Genomic DNA, 25,000 nt, shown 5'->3' with positions numbered 1-25,000 from the left:
TTGTGATTATGCCTCTGAGTCATCACTCATTCGCCTCGCTTTGAGGGCTCTAATGCCGGAGTTGGGGGATTGTTATCTCCACCTGAGACATCCAGACTTTCCCCTACAGAAACTACACTGCTCTCAGTCTCACTAACCCTCTCTAGAGCCTGCATTTACACCTCTAATACTGCAACCTTCTCCATCACAGAGATAACTCATATACACCTAGCACAGATAAAGCTATCACTAACAACGGGGGAAGAATGACTAAACCTCCTGCACTCAACACACTGAACAAGCTGAACGTTGCAATGTTGAGTGTTTAACGTACCTTAGTCCAAGATTAGTTGATATTATTTAGACGGATCCGACGTGGATGGACTCCGGATCCAAACAAAAAAGAAAAACAAAACCGTTCTTTGAAATATTTAAATACGGCAGAATGGAAAATGAAACTACAAGAAATGAGAACAACATATTTAATAAGAGAATTAAAGATATATATTTCCTGTTTGTTATAGGGTCACTACGTGCTCATGGGCATGCTTACAACATGAAAAATAAAAAACACTACAGTAGAACACAAACACAAATTTTGCTGCCAAAGCATGAAAGAAATATTGATAAACTGACTTCATTTCCTGTTTGTGATAGTGGACAACATTAAACAGACGATATGAAAATACGTTGGTAACTTTAAGATGTCAAAGGTTTGTGTGGAATATGGCCTCAATTCCTGCTTGGTGCTTTTACAGCTACACTTTGTTAAATTAAAACATGAACATTGTTTTTTTCATAGCATTTAAATAAGTTTTTTGTCTGCATGTCACCTGACATAAATTTGGTAATGTCTGGACATCATTATGCATTGGTGAAATGCAGGTTTCTAATATAAAAAGTGTTGGACTTCCTGTATGGCTGACTACACTGTCTCAGTGTTCAGTGCAGCTGGGTGTGGTGTGCATCTGCAAGGCCCAGTTGTGCAAGATGTTAATGCAATATGTCTAGCACTGTGACGCAATAAAGGAAATAAAGTGCAATTAAGTAACTATTGAAGAAATAAGTGGCTTTTATAACCAGTCCAGATAAATGCACACAATAACTGACTATATTCCTACTAACTTGGAAAGAAAAAAGATCACCTACTGCTGATTGGAACACAAAACTGATCAGAACAGGATGTGTCTTAGATGTAAGGGGAACAGTAATTACAGTTAAAACATCAGATATATATATATATATATATATATATATATATATATATATATATATATATATATATATAATTTTAGTCTTATAAACAAAATATTATTATTAGTAGTATTATTATGAATAGATAGATAGATAGATAGATAGATAGATAGATAGATAGATAGATAGAGGATATCCTACATGTAAGAATAAGAGTAATTACAGTTAAAACATCAGATATATATTTTTGTCCTATAAACTAGATATTATTAGTGATGAGATAAGGTAAAATAATACTTTATTAATCCCCTGATGGAGAAATTATGGTAGTAGTATTATAGATAGATAGATAGATAGATAGATAGATAGATAGATAGATAGATTCTTACCAGAATGTTAGTTCAAGATCTCCAGTTCGCCGCTAAAGTGGTAATCACACACACACACACACACACACACACACACACACACACACACACACACACACACACACACACACACACAGTTCCTCTCTCGTGTCAGCTGTGTGAAACACTAAGAAACCGGAAGTTGTTTTAGTTTATGTGTCTCTTTTAAAAATCTATAAATAAAATAGTTTTATTTATTCATTAAAATACAGTAGCAAATAAATAAATACATTTTTATAAAACAACAGATTAGTTTAATATAATTTAATGAATTCAATTTACATGTAGGAAACATCTACTGTACATTCATAGCATTTAGCAGTCTTAGCCAAGACAACAATCATGCTAGTTCACTAGGCTGGGGACGAAGACTAACGAAGTGTCCTTGGGCAAGACTCTGAACCCCAAGTTGCTCCCGATGGCAAGTTAGCGCCTTGCATGGCAGCTCTACTACCACTGGTGTGTGTGTGTGTGTGTGTGTGTGTGTGTGTGTGTGTGTGTGTGTGTGTGTGTGTGTGTGTGTGTGTGTGTGTGTGTGTGAATGGGTGAATGAGACACAGTGGAAAGCGCTTTGGATAAAAGCGCTATATAAGTGCACCATTTACCATTTACAATGAAAGGGGCTGCAGGAACATCAGACAAGCACTGATTACTCTCTGCATGTGACAACAATCTCTCATATCCTTCACATGTCTGGGCTTTTGTGTAGGGTTACTAGACGGAAGCCCTTTCTCACAATAAAACATCCAGGCTCAACAATTCCAAAAGTTATAATAATTCCATAATTCCAAAAGGTATGTTTGCAATAACTTTGCAAAAAAAAAAAAAGCACATGACCAAAAGAACACCATCCTCAGGGTGAAGCATGGTGGTGGGGGTATCATGCTTTAGGGCTGCTTTTCTTCAGCCAGAACTGGGGCTTTTATCAAGGTGGAGGGAATAATGAACATCCAAACCAGCAAAGGAATGGATTAACCCAAAGAAGGTCAATGTTTTTGAATGGTCCAGCCAGATTCCAGACCGGACTTGTCCTATAAAAAATCTGTGGGATGACCTGAAAGGGGCTGTGCACAGGAGATGCCCTTAAAACTTGAAGGATCTAGAATGTTTCTGCAAGAAAGAGTGGGAAAGTATTGTCAAGTTAAGTCAAGATGTGACACGCTGATAGACACTTACCCAAAAAGACTGAGTGGTGTAATAAAATCAGAAGGTTATTCAACTAAGTATTAGTTTAGGGGTGTGTACACTTATGCAACCAGGTTACTGTAAGTTTCTTTCTTTTTCCTTTTTCCCCTAAAATGTTTCTGATTGTTTTCTACTTAATTTTAATATGTTGTAATTTCACATAATGGGTGTAAAAGTTCTGACATGATTTTTCAACCTGCCATTTCAACAGGGGTGTGTTATATATCACCTGTATTATATATCACCTGCATGTCTCCTTCCCCTGACAATCAAACACATCAGCCCAGATGCTGCAACTCCCCTCCCCAATACAGTCGACCTCCACAACAGCCATGTTCTCACAAAAGAAATGACCTATTGATGTTAGCAGTGGATCACTGACTGAACAAAACAAGCTGAAAGAACCAATGTTTGTAGAATTGTAGGACTCAGTTAAAACTGGAATGAGATTAAAGATTAAAGCCCCTGGTGCCTCCTCAGGGTTGCTATTCTCATTGATTAGTCCAATCCACAACTGACAAGTACCACAAATAAAATCTCTCTGAAGAAAGGGTTCAGCTGGCATGAAACCATTAGGAGTCAAAGATGGGTGTGTCCTCACAGTCGGCATTATATAAAAGTGACAAACATGTCTGACTGTGAGATTTACACCACCACTCTACACTACTCCGTAAGACTATGAGTATCTCATTTCCCATAGGTGTGGGCGGGGCTCTCCACTTTCAAGGCTCTCTGATAGAATAAGTAAAAGGGAGATCCAAAAGGGAACACAGACATTACAATGAACTAATATTTCTGCATCATGTAGTGACAATATATTTCTTATCTTAGAAATATTTCTGAGATGAAAGAAGACTATCCTAGTAATATTATCTACATGAGCGTCAGATGATAGACTGGAGTCAATAATCACTCCAAGGTCTTTTACTGCTGCACATGATGAAACAGAAAGACCATCCAGAGTAACCATGTGATCAGAAAGGATACTTCTAGCTACACGTGGGCCTAACACAAGTTCTTCTGTCTTATCAGAATTAAGTAAGAGGAAGTTAATAAACGTCCAGTGTCTAATGTCTTTTACACAATCCTCAACTTTACTAAGCTGCTGTCTGTCCTCTGGCTTTTGACTACTAGGATAAATGAAGCATATATTTAGAAAAACAAAGGAAACTCTAAGAGCCAAGCATATATAGCAACAAAATTCTTTTATGATTATCAGCAATAATATAATATTTAAAAATAACGCATACTCATAACACAGCAACGCAAAATGTCTGCAAGGAAATAGTGCATCAGTTGGTATTTACCATGTGTTGTCATTTTTATAGTTTTTTATTTATTTTTTTAATGAATTTCAGACAAGAGTTGAGATTTTACGAGGAATAAGCAATAAGATTTAAATACCAATAAACATGTTAAATTATATTAACCCAAACAGAAATGCAAACAATAAACAAAAAAGTCAAATTATTTATCACCAAAAAAAACAACAACCTGAAAGTTATTCAATAAAAGGAAGTGGGTCCATATAAATCAGCAGTACTGAACTGTGTAACACATTATAGCACTTATACAACACTAATAACTGGATGACATTTTAAATATGTGTGTTTTTATCTATGTGGGGAAAAAGCTGCAAATTCTTTCCCTGAGACAATAAACAAACTCATAGCTTAGTGACAAATTACATAAAACAGCTTGTGCGTGAAGCATTGATGTGGGTTTTTTTGTCATTTTCCAAAACAATGTACTTGAATAATCTTATAGATATAAAAACATATGTATTAAAATATTTTTTGAAAATATGCATCTCTACGTCTCATCACTGTATATCGGAGCATGTGTTTAAACACTGAATTATTTTATAGATTTTTTTCACATTTTCCGTTCACTTTTACGAGGTTTAACTTGTGCGTAGAGGACTTCATCTCCATCTGAGTGTTTTATCTGCTCTGAATCTCTTTCTTTAACCTCAGTTTTTGTCATTCTTCTGTTATCTTGTTGTTTGGAGCCGTGGTGCACGGTAGCGTAGTCGGCAGTGAGAGAGGGAAGATCTGTGTTCTCATTGGCTGTTCTGTTTGGAAACCTAACAGTGGAGTAATGAAGAGACTCTGATGAAACTCGTCTGTTCACATACACAGACTCTCCTTCTTCTTCCTGACGAACAGCCTGCGGAAATCAACAGGAAATAAAGTCCAGTATTTCAACATTTTATATGAAGATGTCATCCAAATATGTTCTCTCATATCTCATAGCTCTCATATCTGTGCCTGAACTTTCACACTAACCCGGTCATTTAAAACGAGGCCTGCTGAGTCTCCTCGTCCAGACTGGGAAGGGTTCACTCTCCTGAAGAAAAGAAAATCTCAGCTCATAAGATTACATGAAATCCCAAGTGTACTTAAAACTTTAAACTTCAATTTTGTTATATTTTATATACATCTCCACACTCATTCTTTATTTTTATTTCCCCCACATTTTAGAATAATAATAACGTCATCAAACATATTCTGCTAATATGTTTACAGTATCAGAGTAAAAGTAGATGAGTGTACAGTGAACACACCTTACACACAGGAATACACCACACAGCACCATCATTACTGAAGCTCCAACAGCTGCACCAATCAGCACGGAGGAAATATCCACATCTGGATATTTAACAGAATAAAATAGAGCACATTTAGAGCCCACATATTTAAATCAATACATTATTACCTTATAAATATTACTGATTGTTCAACTACAGCTTACATTCCACATGTATAGAATATCGTATATAGGTACATGTTCTCTAATAGCAGCATTACTGATAATATAATTAACCCAAAACTGCACTGATCCAACACTGTATTTCACTAAAGGTTTGGGGCTTTTTCTTGTGTACATATCTAATTTCATTTCACATGCCAATGATGTTTATATCTTTTATTTTGTACATGCATCTATATTCTCTATCCACACACTTGTATACATTTGTTAAAAACAATATTTATAGCTGTATTTCAAGATCAATAGGAGTCAATGGAACAGAAGAGAAGAAGTGACGGTTTAAATTAGAGATGTTTTGGTGTTTCTCACCTTTAGCAGAGTGAGGAGCCACTTTCTTAAAATAGAAGAACTGTGTGCTAATGCCCAGGTTATTGGAGACAACACACTGCAGAGTGAGCACGTCTGTAAATGACTGACGGATGGAGATGAAGCTTCTTGAGGTTGTTTTGTTCACAGACTCTTCACTGGTGGCTGAAGAACTTTGACCAGAGACACGCCACTCCAGTTTAGGAGACGGATTTCCATGAACCTCACAGGAACACAGGATCAGATCCTGAGTGGTGTTACAGCTGGAGGAGGGAGAGAGCTGAGGAGCATCTGAGAGAGAGAGAGAGAGAGAGAGAGAGAGACTAGTTGATTTGTGTTAGTCTATTAGGATTGCCATGGCTGGAAAACCACAAGGTATATTTATCCTAAATATACTGAGGGGGACAAACATACTTCTTTAATGTCCCTGGGACTGTGCCACTTTTATACTATTATACTATCATATATTATCACATTCCAGGTGCAGACTTTTATACCACATAGTGTAAGAAATTGATTCAAGTGTTACATGAATTTCTGTCGATCGAAGGAAGCCAGATCCACGCTGCACTTCCCCCCTTTAAAATAACACACAATTACTTTATCTGATCTCTATAAACCCACTATGTATTGTTTATGCTTCCCACGTTGGCAGGTTGTTTCTGAACCATGGTAGGAATAACCAGTGGGATTGTCAGAATTCTTACAATCATCCTCAAATACAAGGACTGTACTCACACAGAACATCCAGGAGGACAGATGAGGTGTGATCTCCGTGCTGGTTTTGAGCTCTACAGTAGTATAGACCACTGTGTGTAGAATCAGTGGTGTTGATGGTGAGATGGTTTCCGGTTCCTATCTGCTCTCCGTTCTCTCTGTACCAGGTGTAGTTCAGCACTGCTGGGTTTGCATCACTGCTGCATCTCAGAGACACTGAACTGCCCAAAAGCACTGAAGCAGATGGAGACGCTGATACTGACGTGTTTCTAGGACCAACTAAAGGAGGAAGAACAGGATTTAGGAGACTCCATGAATCATTAAAAGTGTAGTGAATGTCAAGTGATTAATCAGCACTTACAGAGAACATGTAGTATAAAAGATCTCTGTGCTGATTTGTTCCTGTTCTGGAGCTGGTAGGTGGCAGTGCAGGTGAAATTGAGTCCATGATGAAGGTGAGTAGCGGTGAAGTTCAGCTGAGAGGAGCTGAAGCTGGTGTTGTGGTTCTGCTGCTGTCTTCTCTCCTCAGGCAGGAAGTTCCATGTAAAAGTGGGTGGCTTTAAGAGACATGGAGGAGCTGGAGCAGAGCAAATGAGACTCACTGAAGTTCCCTCCACCACCTCATTTTGGTCCTCCACCTCCCCCTGATCCTCCTTATACAGTGTTATTGAGGGTGTGATTGGAGAAGCTGAGATAAACACACAGTATCACATTAGAGATGAGTTTTAAATGTGTTCCAGTGCATCATTAGTGTAATTACAGTTACACTGTACACACACACTGCTGCAGATCTCACCTCCCACTCTTACAGACACTGATGAAGATAGATAATTGTATTTCAGGCCTCCTGAAGTTTCTATTCTAAAGTAATAAACTCCACTGTAATTCTTTCTGATGCTGTAGAAGACGGTGGTGCAGTTCTTCATGCGGAGGTCTCCTATAAGGTTCCCTTCAATCTTGTTCTCTTCAGTTTCTTTAGAGTTAAAGACTCTGTTATTGTCAGCATGTTTGCCGTCTTTTAACCAGATTCCTGTAGGATCTTTCTGGAGGTCTCCATCATATTGTTCTTTAATCTCAAAACTGCAGGGTATGAGAACACAGAGTCCTCTCACAGCTTCTACACTCTCTGGTAGACTGATGGAGAATTCTCTACACAAAACACCTGCACACACACACACACACACACACACACACACACAATCACACAAACACACACACACACACACACACACATATACACACACACGCGCGCGCGCAAATACACACAAACACACACACGCACACATACACACACACACACACACACACACACATATACACACACACACGCACACACACACACACACACGCACACACACACACGCGCGCGCAAACACACAATGTGGACATCAATTTAGATTGTAAATCATTATTACAGTAAAACACAGAATAAAATCATTACTATAGTAACAAACAAAAACAAATCACACCAACACAGATTTCTGCCTGAGTATAAAAGTTGCGCAAATGTCATCAGGGTAATCAAAGGACAACAATACACATAAATTAAACAAAAATAAGCAATTACAAACCTTGAAAGAGACAACAAATGAAGATGAGTTTCTCTGCTGCATTCATCTCTCTGTTCAGGACAGAAAGAAAAGACAGACAAATGGAATGAAAAAAATGTGTGTGTACAGTGAGGGAAAAAAGTATTTGACCCCCTCTCAATCAGAAAGATTTCTGGCTCCCAGGTGACTTTTATACAGGTGACGAGCTGAGATTAGGAGCACACTCTTAAAGGGAGTTCTCCTAATCTCAGTTTGTTACCTGTATAAAAGACACCTGTCCACAGAAGCACTCAATCAATCAGATTCTAAACTCTCCACCATGGCCAAGACCAAAGAGCTCTCCAAGGATGTCAGGGACAGGATTGTAGACCTACACAAGTCTGGAATGGGCTACAAGACCATTGCCAAGCAGCTTGGTGAGAAGGGGACAACAGTTGGTGCGATTATTCGCAAATGGAAGAAGCACAAAAGAACTGTCAATCTCCCTCGGCCTGGGGCTCCATGCAAGATCTCACCTCGTGGAGTTGCAGTGATCATGAGAACAGTGAGGATTCAGCCCAGAACTACACGGGAGGATCTTGTCAATGATCTCAAGGCAGCTGGGACCATAGTCACCAAGAAAACAATTGGTAACACACTACGCCGTGAAGGACTGAAATCCTGCAGCGCGCGCAAGGTCCGCTGCTCAAGAAAGCACATATACATGCCCGTCTGAAGTTTGCCAATGAACATCTGAATGATTCAGAGGACAACTGGGTGAAAGTGTTGAGGTCAGATGACACCAAAATGGAGCTCTTTGGCATCAACTCAACTCGCCGTGTTTGGAGGAGGAGGGATGCTGTCTATGACCCCTGGAACACCATCCTCACTGTCAAACATGGAGGTGGAAACATTACGCTTTGGGGTTTTTTTTCTGCTAAGGGGACAGGACAACTTCACCGCATCAAAGGGACGATGGACGGGGCCATGTACCGACAAATCTTGGGTGAGAACCTCCTTCCCTCAGACAGGGCATTGACAACGGGTCGTGGATGGGTATTCCAGCATGACAATGACCCAAAACACACGGCCAAGGCAACAAAGGAGTGGCTCAAGAAGAAGCACATTAAGTTCCTGGAGTGGCCTAGCCAGTCTCCAGACCTTAATCCCATAGAAAATCTGTGGAGGGAGCTGAAGGTTCGAGTTGCCAAACGTCAGCCTCGAAACCTTAATGACTTGGAGAAGATCTGCAAAGAGGAGTGGGACAAAATCCCTCCTGAGGTGTGTGCAAACCTGGTGGCCAACTACAAGAAACGTCTGACCTCTGTGATTGCCAACAAGGGTTTTGATACCAAGTACTAAGTCATGTTTTGCAGAGGGGTCAAATACTTATTTCCCTCATTAAAATGCAAATTAATTTATAACATTTTTGACATGCGTTTTTCTGGATTTTTTTGTTGTTATTCTGTCTCTCACTGTTCAAATAAATCTACTATTAAAATTATAGACGGATCATTTCTTTGTCACTGGGCAAACGGACAAAATCAGCAGGGGATCAAATACTTTTTTCCCTCACTGTATATATATATATATATATATATATATATATATATAAATTACACACACATTCACACATGCCAACCAGCCTACCATGCATGGGGAGAACATACAAACACCACACACACAGGGCCATGGTGGGAATCAAACCCTCAACCCTGGAGCTGTGAGGCAAGCATGCTACCCACTAAGTCACCGTGCCCCCTATATCATATGAATATGTTATAAATAAAATAATAAGCAGTGGTGGCTTGGCGGTAAATTTCGGAAATGTATACTGGACAAGCTGGACACAGGGCTGTTGCGAGTCACACCGGGGTCCCTTTAAGCAGCTTTTCCCCATAATGTCCATATGATTGTCTGATAAGATTTTAAGAATGACAAAAAATATGTTCAATGACTGTATGTGTTAATATTTACAAAATTTAATACATTTAAATATTTTAGAGCGCCCTGAAGGGGATATGCAGCACTGTGCACAGCGCTTTGGTTTGCGTGAGCTACGTGGCGTATCGGCTGTACAGACACTGGTTGTTTGTACAGAAACGTGTTAGAAATATAGGTTTATTTTGGATCTCAGTAAGGTGATGTTGAGGTCACACTACTGGAGCATATACCTAAAAAAAAAAGAATCATGAGAATCATTGTTAAATAACAAATTCTTCAATACACTCACTACATCCGCTAATGAGAATTTTTTTATTTGGTCACTAATGATATTAAAACACACAACATATGTTGTGTTTCTTGATTTTTAGTTGAACTAGTTTTAGCATTGTTTGTCAGATACGGTGCATCCGGAGAGTATTCACAGCGCTTCCCTTTTCCCACATTTTGTTGTGTTACAGTCTTATTCCAAAATGGATTAAATTCATTATTTTCCTCAAAATTTTACAAACAATACCCCATAATGACAACATGAAAGAAGTTCGTTTGAAATCTTTGCAAATTTATTAAAAATAACAAAACAACCAAAAAACCCCACTACTCTCTCTCCTGGTGTATGATCACCAAGCACTTCTTAACATCAGATCTGCCATAGAAAATATGGCAATTTATCATTTGGGTGGAGAGAAAACCTCGCCCTCTCCTCCGTTCGGGTATGGTTTACCTGCTTACCTTTGCTGAACGCCATGCTCTCCCCGGAGGAGGTAGGTGGTGGGGTAAATGTCTCGTCTGGCAGTACGTTTAACCCTTTAACTGCTGAACTGTTTTCTGAGGCTTTTAGAAACACTGATGAGCATCATTCTGTGCCCTCTTTTGGTCTCAATACTGAGGAGCTAACTTCACTGTTTTATTCTACCTGTCAAAACATTCTGGATATTGTCGCTCCATTTAGGATTATTCGCCCTAAACCGAAAGTTGAACCGTGGGTGAATGATGCCACTCGTTCTGTAAGACATGAGTGTAGGAGAGCTGAATGCCGATGGAAAAACAATAGGTTGCAGGTATCTTTTGACATCTTAAAAGAAAGTTTCCATAAATACTGTATCAAAAAACTGTCGGAACTGAAAACTAAGTATTCCTCAGATATTATTTCAAACAATTCTCATAAGCCCTGTGCTCTTTTTAGGACTACCCTCAATTACCGTGCCTGGAGTTTTCTTTTGAAATGTGTGAAAACTTTTAAAAAATTTGTTGACAAGGTTGATAATGTTAGAGCACACATGTCATTTCCTTCTGCTGACCCATCTCTCACCACTTCGTGCTCTGCTGTTTTACCAGTTTGAGCCTGTGTCTCTTTCTTGAGAGATATTATTGGTAAAATTAAATCATCTGCCTGTTGCATAGATGTTGTTCCTCCTCATTTTAAAAAATGTTTTTGAAACCATTCTACCCTGGAATTTTAAACATGCAATAGTGGAACCATTGATTTAAAAAAAAAAAATAAAAATCTTATTTGGATACCATGGTGCTTGCTAATTTCAGACCCATCTCAAAACTTCCGTTCCTCTCCAAAATATTGGAGAAAATTGTATCTATACAATTGCAATCTTTTTTTAGATCTACATGGTCTTTAAGAAGTATTCTAATCTGGTCTTAAATCCCTTCATAGCACAGAAACAGCCCTGCTAAAAGTTTTTAATGATCTGTTACTAGCCACTGACTCAGGTGATTATACTGTTCTCGTGCTCCTAGATCTTACGGCTGCATTTCACACTGGAGACCATAGCATCTTAATTTCTCATTTGGAGCATTGTGTTGGCATTAAAGGTACTGTGTTGGGTCTTATCAGTCTGTCAGAAGTTTGTGTGTCCACCTCAGCATCTCTCTTGTGTAGAGTCCCTCAGGGCTCCATTCTTGGGCCTATCTTGTTCACTGTATACATGCTTCCCCTAGGGTAAATTTTTAGGAAATATGGCATCTTGTTTCATTGTTATGCAGATGATACACAACTCTATCTGCCTTTGAAAAGGAAAGATACTAACTCCACAGCACCATTGTTAGACTGTCTTGATGATATTAAAGCTTGGATGGCCTTAATTTTTTTTAAAGTTTAATGAAGGAAAAACAGAAATCATGGCATTTGGACTCGGGGGTGTCCGTGGAGCACCTTATCTGTATTTGGGAGTCATAAAAACATATGTGAAGCCCACTGAAAAAAACCTGGGTGCTGTTATGGACAGTGGCTTTAAACTGGATGAGCAGATTAACTCAGTAATTAAATTTAGGGTTTTTTTCAGATGAGGCAATTATACAAAGGCAAGTCTTTTCTGTCTTAGCCCTTTTGAAAGAGTTAGACATGTTTTTATTTCGACTCGCCTTGACTACTGCAATGGGCTTTATGTCGGTATTAGCCAGATTGCTGCTGCTCGTCTGTTAACAGGAACCCGCAAGCGAGAACATATTACACAAATATTGTCTTCCCTTCACTGGCTTCCTGTTCATTTTAGAATTGATTTTAAGATTTTAGTTTTAGTATTTAAAACATTAAATGGACTAGCTCCATTAAATTTTTTTTAATGTACTCTGGCACTTACACCTCGACTCTGCACACTTTGCTTCTCTAGAACTTAATTAAAGATCATGTACAGTAGCACTACTCGTATTGTTCTCCGCTTCATACATCACTTTGCTTGCATTTCCTCATTTGTAAGTCGCTTTAATAAAAAATGTAAATGTACATATAGGACAACACAACATAAAATATACACACAACAAGTACACAACATGTACACAACATGTATTATAGAACAGGTAACATTATCAAAAAGGAAATTAATTTCTGAAAGTGAAAAGAGAAAATCTCACCTGAATGTGTTTGAGCCTCCAGTTCTCAAAATAAAGTGGCCTCAGTTTTACACCACATGCTGATAAGCATCTCTCTCTCGCTCTTTCTCTCTTACACACACACACACACACACACACACACACACACACACACACACCCCACAACTTCCTCTTTTGTAAAAGGAAATTGTGTACTTCTAGTGTTTTTGTTAACCAATGTTAAAATGTATAATTATTTAATGTTGATCATGAACAGAGTGGAAAATAATGCTATTTATAGTGAAAGGTGATAATGATTGTTTGATAGACCGTGCAGACAGAAACACACAGGACTATGACAGGTTAATCAGCTTTCAGAGGCACTGGAGTCATTTGCAAATAAGTTAAGATGCAGATGTGCTGCTGTATATGTGGCAGTTTACATTCACTGATTAAATTAAAACAGAAAGCAAAAAAGGAGAAAAGGAACAGAAGACTGATGAAAGCGAAGACGATGACAACACGGAGTACATGTATAAGGTGCTTTGTAGAAATTGTAAAGTGCATGACAGATAAAATGTAACACGATGTTTAACCTTAACCTAACTTCTACTAGGCCCACGTGTAGCTAGAAGTATTCTTTCTGATCTCACAGTAACTCTGGATGGTCTTTCTGTTTCATCATGTGCAGCAGTTAAAGACCTTGGAGTGATTATTGACTCCAGCCTATCATCTGATGCTCATGTAGATAATATTACTAGGATAGTCTTCTTTCATCTCAGAGATATTTCTAAGATACGTCCAGGCTGAAAACATATTTGTTTACTCAAGCTTACCATGAATAGACTTTCTTTTATGCAAAGTACACAGTCTTACCCAACAATCTCTCCGTCTCTGTACCTCCCTCTCCCTCTCTCCTTCTGTTGAGCCACACATGATTTTATGGAGATGCCAGAGATCCTGATCCTTTCTGCTCTCTGGACCTGCCTGATCCGTTCGGATGCCCTACCTCTGGATGGCGCTCTCATCAACTGGAGGCTGCAGAATGGAGGTTGCTTAGGATTGTACCACTTGAACTACCATGAAATGATTTTGGACCTCAATTCCACAGGGACGTTCTCTCTGTGGTTGCTGGGACGACGGTTGCTGCGATGGCCTTGGGACTGTAATTACCACATGCAGTTCTGCACTCAGGTCTCCTTTAGTGAACAGTGGACTAGTTCAACACACAGATTTCATTTACAAACCATAATGAACTTTCCTTTACTCTCACACTATCCGTCGTTCCCCAGATGCGGACGGGTTCCTTCTGAGTCCGGTTCCTCTCAAGGTTTCTTCCTCATATCGTCTCAGGGAGTTTTTCCTCACCACCGGCTCGCTCAATAGGGATAAATTCACACTTTTAATATCTGCATCCTGTGTTTATGTATTTCTGTAAAGCTGTTTTTAAACAATGTCCATTGTTAAAAGTGCTATACAAATAAAATTGAATTGAATTAATAATAATAATTATAATAATAATTAAAACTGCTAGCAGCATTTTCAGGGGCCAAGCACCAGAATCAGTGAGCCGCATATTCACAGACATGCTACAGTTGTTATATGAGCAATCACAGGAAAGCAGAGCCATAACTATAGGCAAAGGAATTACATTTTTTTTTTTAGTTTCAAGCATTTGTCAGTCCGTTATGAGAGAATGGCATTGAATGGGATTCCACAGACACCCTAGCCAGAAGAAGCAGAATAATAATAATAATAATAATAATAATAATAATAATAATAATAATAATAATAATAATGTAGAACAACAATGTAGTGCCTACACACCTTTGGTACTGGGCCCAATAATAATAATAATAATAATAATAATAATAATAATAATAATAATAATAATAAATAAATAAATAAATAAATAAATAAATAAATAAATAAAGCTGCAAGCAGCAATTGTGGGGCCAAGCACCACAGAGGCAAAGTAAGGAGAAAAGCAAGCATGATTTTAGCATGGTCAGGATTTTATAACAAGTGCTCAGCAGTTATAAGCAAAATATGCTTTTTCCCTAGCTTGTGAGCCACTAGGTGGCGGTGTTCCAAAACTGTGCAGGTACCCTTAAGTCATGGTGACTATGGCATTTACTACGTTTGGTCTGAATATGCTAAGTTATTATGGAGATATATCCTCACATCCATTTGGTGAGCTCATTGTCAAATTTGTTCTCCAGTTACTCGAGAACAGTTTGACATATCGAGGTGAATTTCATAATTTTTTGTTGGCATGATCTGAAGATGATCTGATTCAAATTTTAGTCAAATTCAGACAAATGGTCTTGGAGGAGGAAGTTCGGCCGAACATAGCATAATGCTATCATTATTCTGGGCATGAGTCTAGGAATCTAGCAAGACCAGCCTCATATAATAAACAAAAGTAATCAAAAGCTATTAGCATTTTTCAAAATTGCGTTATAATTTTTGACCACGAGGCACAAGTACCTTCAGGGTACCGATGACATTCAGAATTTCTTAATGATACATCAAATCATTCATAAAATACAGCATTTTATGACTAAATTCAAAATGGCCAACCTAAGAAAATTTGAAATAATTTGACTCAGAATGCCTCACAGAATCTAAAGAGACCAGTTTCACGAATTATAGGCCACAAAAGTGCTTTTTCAGTATCTCATATCTCAGATACTAGGTCTGGATACGCTAAAGCATTATGAACATATAGCCTCATGATCATTTTGGCGTGCTCGCCGGTTTGGTCTATTAAAAATCTTTTAATAACTTTTTGCCAACATGGTCTGAAGATGAAATTGCACCTAGGAATCAAAGGTAAAAAAATATTTTGTTTCCAGCCTGTATGGTTCAAAAGTTATCAGCATAAAGAGGAGTGACATTTTGAGCTGTTGGTGGTGCTAGAACAGGGGTAACGAACAGGTTCACCTTGACAAAAAAAAACAAAAACCCTCCATATCACTGTGAAGAGCCACACAACACCTGTGCACAATGATGGTTACAACATGCATAGTAGTTTTCATGGATATGTACACTGGTATCAGCCTACCTCCTTTTACTCCACACCTGGCAGGCTTTGGTTACAAACCTTTTCAGGTCTGGCTCGTATTCTCCCATTCACATAAAAATGTTCTGTGCTCATCTTATTTGCGTTTCGTCATTCCATTCGGATTCGTTGATTGATGACAATTTTTTGTGTGTGATTCGTCAGACGAACCAGTTCAAGTTTAGCTCACACGTGCACTTTTTGTTGTTAAGAAATATTTCCAAATGAGAATTCGGCATCATTTTAAATGCATTTTTATTGATTTGAAAAATTAAGCACATTTTTGAATATTTAAAATTTCAAACACTGAATTGTAAACACTGAAAACATCGAAGAACCTCAGATGACCAGGCAAAGAACCAGGTTTCACCACCCCAGTGCTAGAGGGTTTGAGATTTTGAGACTCCGAACTTGCTATGGTTAACGATGAGACTGTCCTCTACCTGTGTGCCAAATTTCATAACTTTCCCCCAAGCGGTTCAATGAGCTGCCATAGACTCAAGAGCGGAAGAGCAGACACAATAGCTGCCTCACTTAATAATAACAATAATAATAACAATAATAATAATAATCACGATCTTCATTAATTTCTCAGTGCTGATTGAGTCGTCAGTGTTGATTTTGCCAAAAACTGACCCCCGGTAATCCTCCTTATTCACCATGTGCATCGATGTTGCACCACGACATTACTAAACAAATGACTAAACATATGGGAAAAATAAAAGTCATGACTTCTCACAGCTGTACTGTTGGACTTCCTCAGCGTTCAGTACTCTCTCCACTTCTTTTCTCCTAGTTGGTAAATTTCAGGGCTCGATGATCAGCTCTCGTATGAAGGAACTGAGGAACTCCACTGGCTTCTGCTCACAGCAAAAATTAAATCCAAACTCACCTTCGCGTTCCAGGTTTTTCAAGGTCACCGTTTTATCTACCTACTCTGGTTCAAAACACACGGTTCCTCGCAGGTTCTCTTCTGAGATCCAGTCTCAAGGCCATTCTCTTCAGACAAATATCTAGCATTAAAATAATGATCCAACTACAACCCTATTCTGATGGGATTAGCTATCCATGTGTGTAATGTAATTAATCCACTGGGATTGACCGTCAGAAGCAGTCAGGTCAGTATTTTTTAAGGACAGGTCCTGCACACTTTGAGTCTGAGGTCTGAAGGTATTGTCTTCTTGTCACAAGAAGGGAGTTATTCTTGCTCGTTAGGAATAAATTTAAAACAGGATAAATTTTAATATAAATGTTATTTTCCATTGTTAAAAACACTATACAAATACACAAATAAAACGTACTTGAATTGAAGCCATATTTTACCTTCTATGAACTGAAGTATAAACAACTACAGGTTATTTTTACATCCATCCATCCCTCTACCTAGCAGTCCAGGTAAGCTTTAGTGCAGACTTTTAAATGATCTAAAAAACACGTTACGTTTGAATAAAATGGTTGGCGATGTGTTTATCAAAAACAACATCATCTCATTCTAAAGAAGGACGAGCGAAGAACAGTAATAATCATCTCAGAGTTCTGATTGCACGCTTTTATTTTAAGACATCAAGGTGTTCATGTGGTGTAGAAAAGTGGAGCGTTGGGACGTTTTATTCTTAGAAAAGTGTGAGAAAGGGAGATGAACATGATTTCTAATGTGATTCAGTACAAAATACATGAAATGAAAAGAATCAAGGGGAATAAATACAATCTCTCGCTTCATTTTTCACTGGATTTGTATTTAAACTCGTCATTAAAACACGTGACGGGATGGAGGAAGACGAGCGCTGTACTGTAATATGGCATCTGTGTAGAGATCTTCTATCAGTAATGAACAGTACATGAAACACTCGAGAACAGTAAACAGTAAAAGTGTAAAAACGCAGTTTGTTTGGCATCGTATCAACAGAGGGCAGTCTGTGCGTCAGTAAACATTACAATCATCTCAAACAATACTTCAGCCTTCTCTCCGCATTACTGCAGTAAGTTAGCGACCATCGACTTCCGAAAACAGCTTACAGGCCAACACGCCATGGGACACTGTATTCCTGGTAAAAAATGTAGAGTGAAAACTTCCATGCCAGCTAATTTGAACTAGTTTGTAAATTTGCTAAGCTTAAAGGATACAATCATACCGTGGATTATTGTGAAAACTGTATATATTACAAACTTGTTAGCTAAACTCATGGGAAGTCCAATCTCTGATAAAAAATACAATAATTACACTCTAAAATTGCTAACTTGCAAGTTAGGACTAGGGACAGTTATATTTTACAGTAAGAACTTGACAGGGTAGCTAAGCTAGCAAGGTGCAAGATGAATATCTTGCAATAATGAAGCACTGGAAAAATTATATTTCTGCTAAACTGTACAAATTCTGCACATTAAAATGTTAACTTAGCTAGCATGCCAAGTGCAACTGTTTAGTGCAAATTAGCTTAGCAAGCCAAAGGTATATCCGGTTGTATTTCTGATAAATCGTAAAGAAAAACTGTAAATACAAACGAATGCTAAGCTGCTAAATGTACAGATCGAGCCAGAAACACGCAGCCTTTAGCATTTAGTGCTAATACTGCAGAACTGCGTATGAACACGCCGGTATTTAACGAGAATGATTACTGCTATAAAATCTGCTTTAGTGCATAATAAACAGCATTAAATCAGAAATAAAGAACCGTTTTCTTTCATCAGTTACCAAAAAATGTATAAGTTCAACACAACTATTCCAGTAAAAAGATCAAGGTCAAGATCAAAGTGCTAGACATGAACATACGACACTTATGAGTTTACACGACTGTGTGTGTGTGTGTGTGTGTGTGTGTGTGTGTGTGTGTGTGTGTGTGTTGAAACCATGTTTATTAGTGTTGGATAACTGATGAAATAAAAACAGCTCTCGGTAGTGAACACAGACATTTGGACCCCTACTGCACACACACACAGATGCATACACAACCAGAGCTTTCTGAACTGTAGGGATTTCGATAAGTCTTTCAACACTATCATGATTAAAATGTTTGGTTTTTTTTGCTTTTTTTTTTTTTTTTTTTTTAAAAATCAAGGCCTTGTCTCGGGACAATTAAGAACAATATATAATAATAATAATAATAATAATAATAATAATTCTATCATTAATTAAACAGAGAACATTGACAAGTATACAGGCAAGGTAAAATAAGAGTGGCTGTTGCATATATATCTGTTCCTTTCTTTCTTTTTCTTTTTTTTTTAACGAACACTTTTTATAAAAGAAGTAAAAGCTCTAAAAACAGTGGATGCTCTCACGGTGACATCACACCACATACCCCCCACCCACCCCTCAGATACCCCGAGTAACTCCGACAGGGACGCTTGGGGTAGACTCAGCCGGACACTTTGGGGAACCGTTATCAGATTGGTCTCTGAATTAAAGTAAGACTGGAGGAGATTATCAGGAGGTGGAGCTACACATGGGCGGTACAATGCTGTGTTCTGTTGGTAAGAATACACCAGTTTCTAAGGATCAGGTGACAAAGTGGCAAAAAGTGAAAGTTTAGGGGTTAACTGAACCACAATGGAGCAGATAGGAAAAGGGGGGTGGGTGGGGGGGATTAGTGAAGTCAGATGGGAATACCGCAGATAAACTGGGGAAGAGTACAGACAGACTTATTCTCGTAGACAGCGAATAGACAGGGGGCAGAACGGGGTATGTGTACAAAGATATCAGAGTCTATCCGAGTCTATCCGAGTAGACTGGGGCAGATGAGGTTTATATTTTAGTAGATTGGGGCAGACTTTACTACTGGTACATATTAAAGTGGGGTCTGTTTAAGAAGACCAAGTTATGGTTAATTAAACTTTGGGCAAACTGGAGGGCACATAGTTAGACTAGAGGGCAGACGGGGGTATACTCAAGTAGACGCAGGGAACTCCAGGGTACACGCAACTGGACTTGGAGCACACCAGGGTATGTTTGACTGGACTGTGGGTATACCAGGGAACATTTAAGTGGGGCTGTAGGCAGACCAGGGTATACTGCAGATGACTGGGGGTAGACCAAGGTAGATTCTAGTGGACTTGGGGCAGACCAGGGTACACTAGAGTGGATTGCAGGAAGACCACTGGTACCAGGGTACACCGCAGTGGACTAGGGGCAGACTAGGGTATTCTCGATTGGACAAGGGGCAGACCAGGGTACACCCTCAAAATGGACTGAGGTCAGACAGGACAATGCTGCAGTAAACTGGGAGTGTGCGTTAGTTTCTGCTCATGAGCACAGACACAGTCTGGTCTATACTGGAGTACACAGACAGTCTGGAGATGGATGTGGAGAAAGAACAGGGTTCACTGGAAGAGACTGGGTCAGTAGAATGCCGTTATTTATTTGGTGAGGGTACTCGAGGCTCTGAAGTAGGATAGAAACTTGAAGCACAAACTGACGACAAAGTACCAGATGTTTCTGGCCATCTGAGAGCGAGCGATAAAGACTCGCCAGATAAAGACCAGCAGGACCGTGTTAAACGTGTAACGGATATTCCTCAGCCTGGAAGAAAAACCCAAACAGACAGAGTTGTTATTGAATAATGATGATGAAGATGATGAAGCTACATTGGACTGAACGTAAAGTGTGTACGCGTGTCTTACTTGCGCAAGTGCTGCCTGGCGGCGGGAATATCGGCCATGTCCTCGTTCAGTACGTACTTCTTGGTGCCGATGCAGTAACTCTCAATGTACTCCGGCCAATTCAACTGACGCACGTCAAAGTTAAACACCTGAGAAAGACAGAAAGAGAACGAGTTTATAATCGATCATGGCTCTGACGAAACAATCTGTATGTATTTGATGTACAGCGTGTACCTTGCGGTCCTCGGTGCTCAGCTGGTTCATCAGCATGTTCATGTTGTCAGAATTCCACTCCCAGTCCTGACTGCTGAAGTACTCCAACAGTCCGATGGCTTTATGCAGCCTGTTAAAGATCCGCATCATTCTGCACACACGGGTAACAGAAGGTTAAAGTTCGCAGTGGAGTTTGAGGCTTTATCACATGCTAACACTAGAATCAGAACATAAATGAAACAGAACCAAAATCAGAACTACAACTAAACTCAGAACTAAAGCACATCATTATGATCAAGAAGTAAAACAGAGCAAGAGCTAAACAAGAATCTGAGCAATAACTAAAGCCAGAACTAAAACCGGGACTCGGACCAGAACCAAAACAAAAGGCAGAACCAGTGATGGATCTATAACGAAACCCAGAACTACAGTGGAATTAAATCTACTGACAGAACCGAAGCCAGAACCATAAACAGACTATGAAGAAAAGCCAGAATGAGGATCTAAAACCACCATTAATTCCTTAAACAAGAACTCAAACTGGGACTAGAAGTAGAACTTCCATCAGAAGTAGGACTTTAGAATCTACAATACTGATTACATCAGTAACCATGTCTTCAGGTGAGTGCAGGTGTTCAAATGTGATCAGGTGCGTGCTCAGGTGCGTGCTCAGGGGCGTATAGGTGTAACTCCAGGGGGCGCTGTTCTGCAGTCTCTTACTGTGGTTTTTGTCCAGACAGTCTCAGGAACAGGTCGTAGAGGAGCGCAGGAAACTTGTGGCTCACCAGGATCCAGTACTGATAAATCAGGTAGTTTGAGGTGATGTTAGCATTGGGTCGACGGAACGCCTGCTCCAGAGGGTTCCGCTTAAACGTCAACATCACGTGATGCTCTGACGACAAAAGCGACACGACAGGTTTACTAAAGCCGGTTCACTAAAGCCGGTTCTATCTTCATGAACTAACATGTCTTATATTTACACATCATCCGTTATTTCAAATAGATTATTCAGGGCAGTGCTAAATATACAGAAAAATAAATAAAGCCATTTTTAATGAAATCTTTTCTTAAATTATAAACATTTTGCAGATATACATTAGATATAACGTGTATATATATTTATATTATCATTTAATGTTGATTTAAAGTTTCTGCTGATCTATAAGCAAACACTAAAAGAACTAATATATCTGTGCTGTATACGTACCGATCTCTCCCCAGTGGAAAGGGTTAATGCCTCCTGTTGTACAGTTATAAACCATAGCAGACTTCGGTCTACACACACACACACACACACACACACAAACAGGAAACAGAATGAAATCAATCAAAGTTATACTTAAGCCATCGTTCTGTCTATATAATAACCTAGCCTACATTTGTTGTGTTGCTTAGCAACCAAAGCCTACTGTAAAACTACACTACACTGTGTGAATGAAATAATTTATTGAACAAAAGATGAACCAGCTCGAGTCATGCCGGCAGGATTGCTTTCTTTCTTTCTTTATTTTTACAAAAAGCGGACTAGTTGTCAGAACAACTCATCAGAAATGCGTGCGCACCACAGTGAACCTCCCCACTGTAAAGATTTACAAAACGAAGAAAAGCACAACTTCCTTTTCCCCCAAATTTGGGCTATTTCTTCATTTGCGGTCCTTGAGACGCAGTTGAGGTAGAAATGTTGCTGAGACCTGGCAACCCTACACACAAGCCCAGAGCACTAACGTTTTACTAGCCATGTTTCACCCACTGTATTATTATTTATTATAATTAAGGTTTAGTTGTTGTGTTTTCATAATGTTTTAATTTAAAAAAAGTCCAGCAAAGCCGATTTTAGCTGCATGAAAAATGTATAATTATAAACGTATTTGCGTCCAGAGTATCTGCAGCTAACAGCACTTCAAAATGTGGTACTTTTAATACAACATTCAAGACATTTCCAAAACATTCAGTCATGCTACACGACAGATCAGCTATAATGGACAGTGTTCATGCAGATACGTCCATTTCTGGGTTTAATAAACTATAGTAAACTTCTACACAGGTAGAAGTAGAGACCAGAACAAATATCCTTCACATTACCATTTACTCAAACACTGAAATACATACACTATTTCCTTTCTATATTAGAAGCCCCCCCTCACAGCAGTGATTACCAATTTTATCGTAGTTTAATGAATTTAACGTAACAAATATAAATCATAAAATAAATAAATGAACAGACATTTTTAGATGTAAAGAAGAAAATATATATATATTTATAAACCTTTGTTATTTTGTAATATAAATATTTACCTGAAAAAAATGAAATCAACATGAACAGTGTTATTGTGTAATTCACAGCGTTGAGGTTTTGGGACAGATACGAGTTTGGTTGGTGGGTCGTGATGCAATGTGGACGTTTCCCCATGTGGGGGAAGTCGTAGTTTGGTAAGAGGAGATTGTGTGTCTTTTCTTGCACAAATTTCAATCTTCCCGTTTCGAAATAACCACGGACAGTGCTGTAATTATAACGTCAGCCATTTTAAGGCTCTGTTCTGATACACACACACGCTGATGGACTTTGTGACATGTTTATACAGTGTGTATTACCCATAATTCTTAGTGTGTGTACCTGTGCACTGCAGTGTACCACCCTGCGGCGAGTGTGAGGTTGATCACCACATCGACTGGAATCAGATCTGCTACTGCATCATTACTGGCTCTCATCGTCCTCAAGATCCCCTTTCCTGCCTGTACACACACACACACACATACACTTTCAGTATGTGTCCGTCTTTCCACTTGTGTAAGTTAGATATACAAACGGATGCATATACACTCAGTGTCCACTTTATTATGAACACCTGTACATTCATACAGTTATCTAATCAGCCAGCAGCAGTGTGTGTGTATACACACAAAATACATATAAATGATTGACATCACAGGCGTAATTACCGCGATGAAGACACCACTCGGTCCGTTGAAGTTGTCAATCCAGCCCTAGAGAGAGAGAGAGAGATAGATAGATAGATAGATAGATAGAGAGAGAGAGGAAGAGAGAGGGGGGGGGGGGGGGGGGGGTGAGACAGAATTAGACACTAGACTGTGTGTATGTTGCTATGAGGAGTGAGAGGAGTGTGAGCTCACAGGGAACGGTTCCTGCCAGCTGGCCCCGACAATAGAGGGTCTGATGATCCCTATGTTCAGTTTCCCGCTCTCCTGCTGCACCACGCACTCCGCCAGCGCTTTGGTGTAGGTGTACGTGTTCGGCCAATCACCGATCAGCCTCGGTGTGAGGTCATGGACAATTGCATCATCCATCCACCTTAGTAACAGAACCAATCTCATTTACATCATACGCAACATGCTGAAATCACAAACGTCAACATTTCAGATTTGTAAAATTTGACTGCGTAAGCAGAGACGCTACAGGTAGAACCGATTCCTCACATCCATCATCTCACCTAAATTGTGTTTAATTTGGATAAACAGTGTCCAACATGTCTGAAAGCGTTTTAATAAAAACATCAAAACTCAGCATTGTGTGTTTATTTCACTCATTTGTTTTTGTTCAGTTGTGACATCACACACTGTTTACTAAAAACAATTACCCTGTAGAGTTTCTCCTTAAATCAGGTGAAAAAACAAACACGTGTATGAAATACTTGCTGAATGTTTAGGCACTAAATCTGTACAAATGTGTTATTTCATTTAACATTGACGTAAATAATTAACATTATTTGCAACATTATTTGTCCCTGCAGTACCAGCACTAACCACAGGGGGGCACACAACACGTTTATAAGGAACAAATTACACCCCATAGGAATCTGCGTGTACATACGTGTGCATACGTGTGCGTGTGTGTGTGTACTCACTCCAGTGAGTGGATGAGCTTGCCGGGCTCCACAGGTGGGGGGTAGATGACCTCATCAATATGGCGGCGGTTGCAGTTGGCGTATGCGGTAGAAATGTGAATAAACGCATGAAGCTGCTGCATCTGCTGAGCCAGACACAGGAGCTGCTGCGTCGCAATCACGTTCAGCTGCAAAGCATGTCTGATCAAAACACACACACGTTCATCAGGGCTACCAGGGTATACAGGTACACTAAACACAATTCTCTGGACTGAGACCCACAACCACAGATTTATCCATGTAAATAAGAATTTCCAGAAATGTATGCTACGCTGCACACTTATCTCCTGCTTTACGGAATATTTCTCAGAGTTGTCAGTTTAAATACATTTTTTTTGTAAATAAAAATGTTAGTTTTCTAATGAAAGA

The 25,000-nt window shown here is 39.1% G+C and overlaps 3 protein-coding genes across 6 annotated transcripts in view; all 3 read right to left on the bottom strand.

The window, feature by feature from the left end:
• LOC108279481 (B-cell receptor CD22) overlaps positions 1–1,647 on the bottom strand; it is a 127,390-nt gene extending 125,743 nt beyond the window's left edge. For both annotated transcript variants that reach the window (XM_053688408.1, XM_053688410.1), the window contains exon 1: positions 1,563–1,647. The gene's annotated coding sequence lies outside the window, so the exon portion shown is untranslated. The remainder of the gene's footprint in view (positions 1–1,562) is intronic.
• Positions 1–12,998, bottom strand: part of LOC124629234 (myelin-associated glycoprotein) — a 42,064-nt gene extending 29,066 nt beyond the window's left edge. The window contains exons 1-5 of the mRNA XM_053688411.1: positions 12,899–12,998; positions 8,132–8,181; positions 7,357–7,722; positions 6,922–7,248; positions 6,582–6,839 (exon numbers count right to left, since the gene is read on the bottom strand). Of these exons, the coding sequence (XP_053544386.1) occupies positions 6,582–6,839; positions 6,922–7,248; positions 7,357–7,722; positions 8,132–8,177 (997 nt within the window). The 5' untranslated portion in view covers positions 8,178–8,181; positions 12,899–12,998. The remainder of the gene's footprint in view (positions 1–6,581; positions 6,840–6,921; positions 7,249–7,356; positions 7,723–8,131; positions 8,182–12,898) is intronic.
• A 4,456-nt stretch (positions 12,999–17,454) lies between these two features.
• si:dkey-97m3.1 (fatty acyl-CoA reductase) overlaps positions 17,455–25,000 on the bottom strand; it is a 23,791-nt gene continuing 16,245 nt past the window's right edge. For all 3 annotated transcript variants that reach the window (XM_053688407.1, XM_017493768.3, XM_017493767.3), the window contains exons 4-12: positions 24,593–24,772; positions 23,862–24,039; positions 23,670–23,714; positions 23,344–23,462; positions 21,937–22,004; positions 21,450–21,621; positions 20,751–20,880; positions 20,538–20,665; positions 17,455–20,436 (exon numbers count right to left, since the gene is read on the bottom strand). In XM_053688407.1, coding sequence (XP_053544382.1) covers positions 20,274–20,436; positions 20,538–20,665; positions 20,751–20,880; positions 21,450–21,621; positions 21,937–22,004; positions 23,344–23,462; positions 23,670–23,714; positions 23,862–24,039; positions 24,593–24,772 — 1,183 coding nt within the window. In that variant the 3' untranslated portion in view covers positions 17,455–20,273. The remainder of the gene's footprint in view (positions 20,437–20,537; positions 20,666–20,750; positions 20,881–21,449; positions 21,622–21,936; positions 22,005–23,343; positions 23,463–23,669; positions 23,715–23,861; positions 24,040–24,592; positions 24,773–25,000) is intronic.

This window comes from Ictalurus punctatus, chromosome 19 (genome assembly GCF_001660625.3).
Source record: "Ictalurus punctatus breed USDA103 chromosome 19, Coco_2.0, whole genome shotgun sequence".
Taxonomy (NCBI): Eukaryota; Metazoa; Chordata; class Actinopteri; order Siluriformes; family Ictaluridae; genus Ictalurus; species Ictalurus punctatus.
Note: the sequence above shows the minus strand (reverse complement) of the source record. Positions and strands in the feature narration are given on the sequence as shown.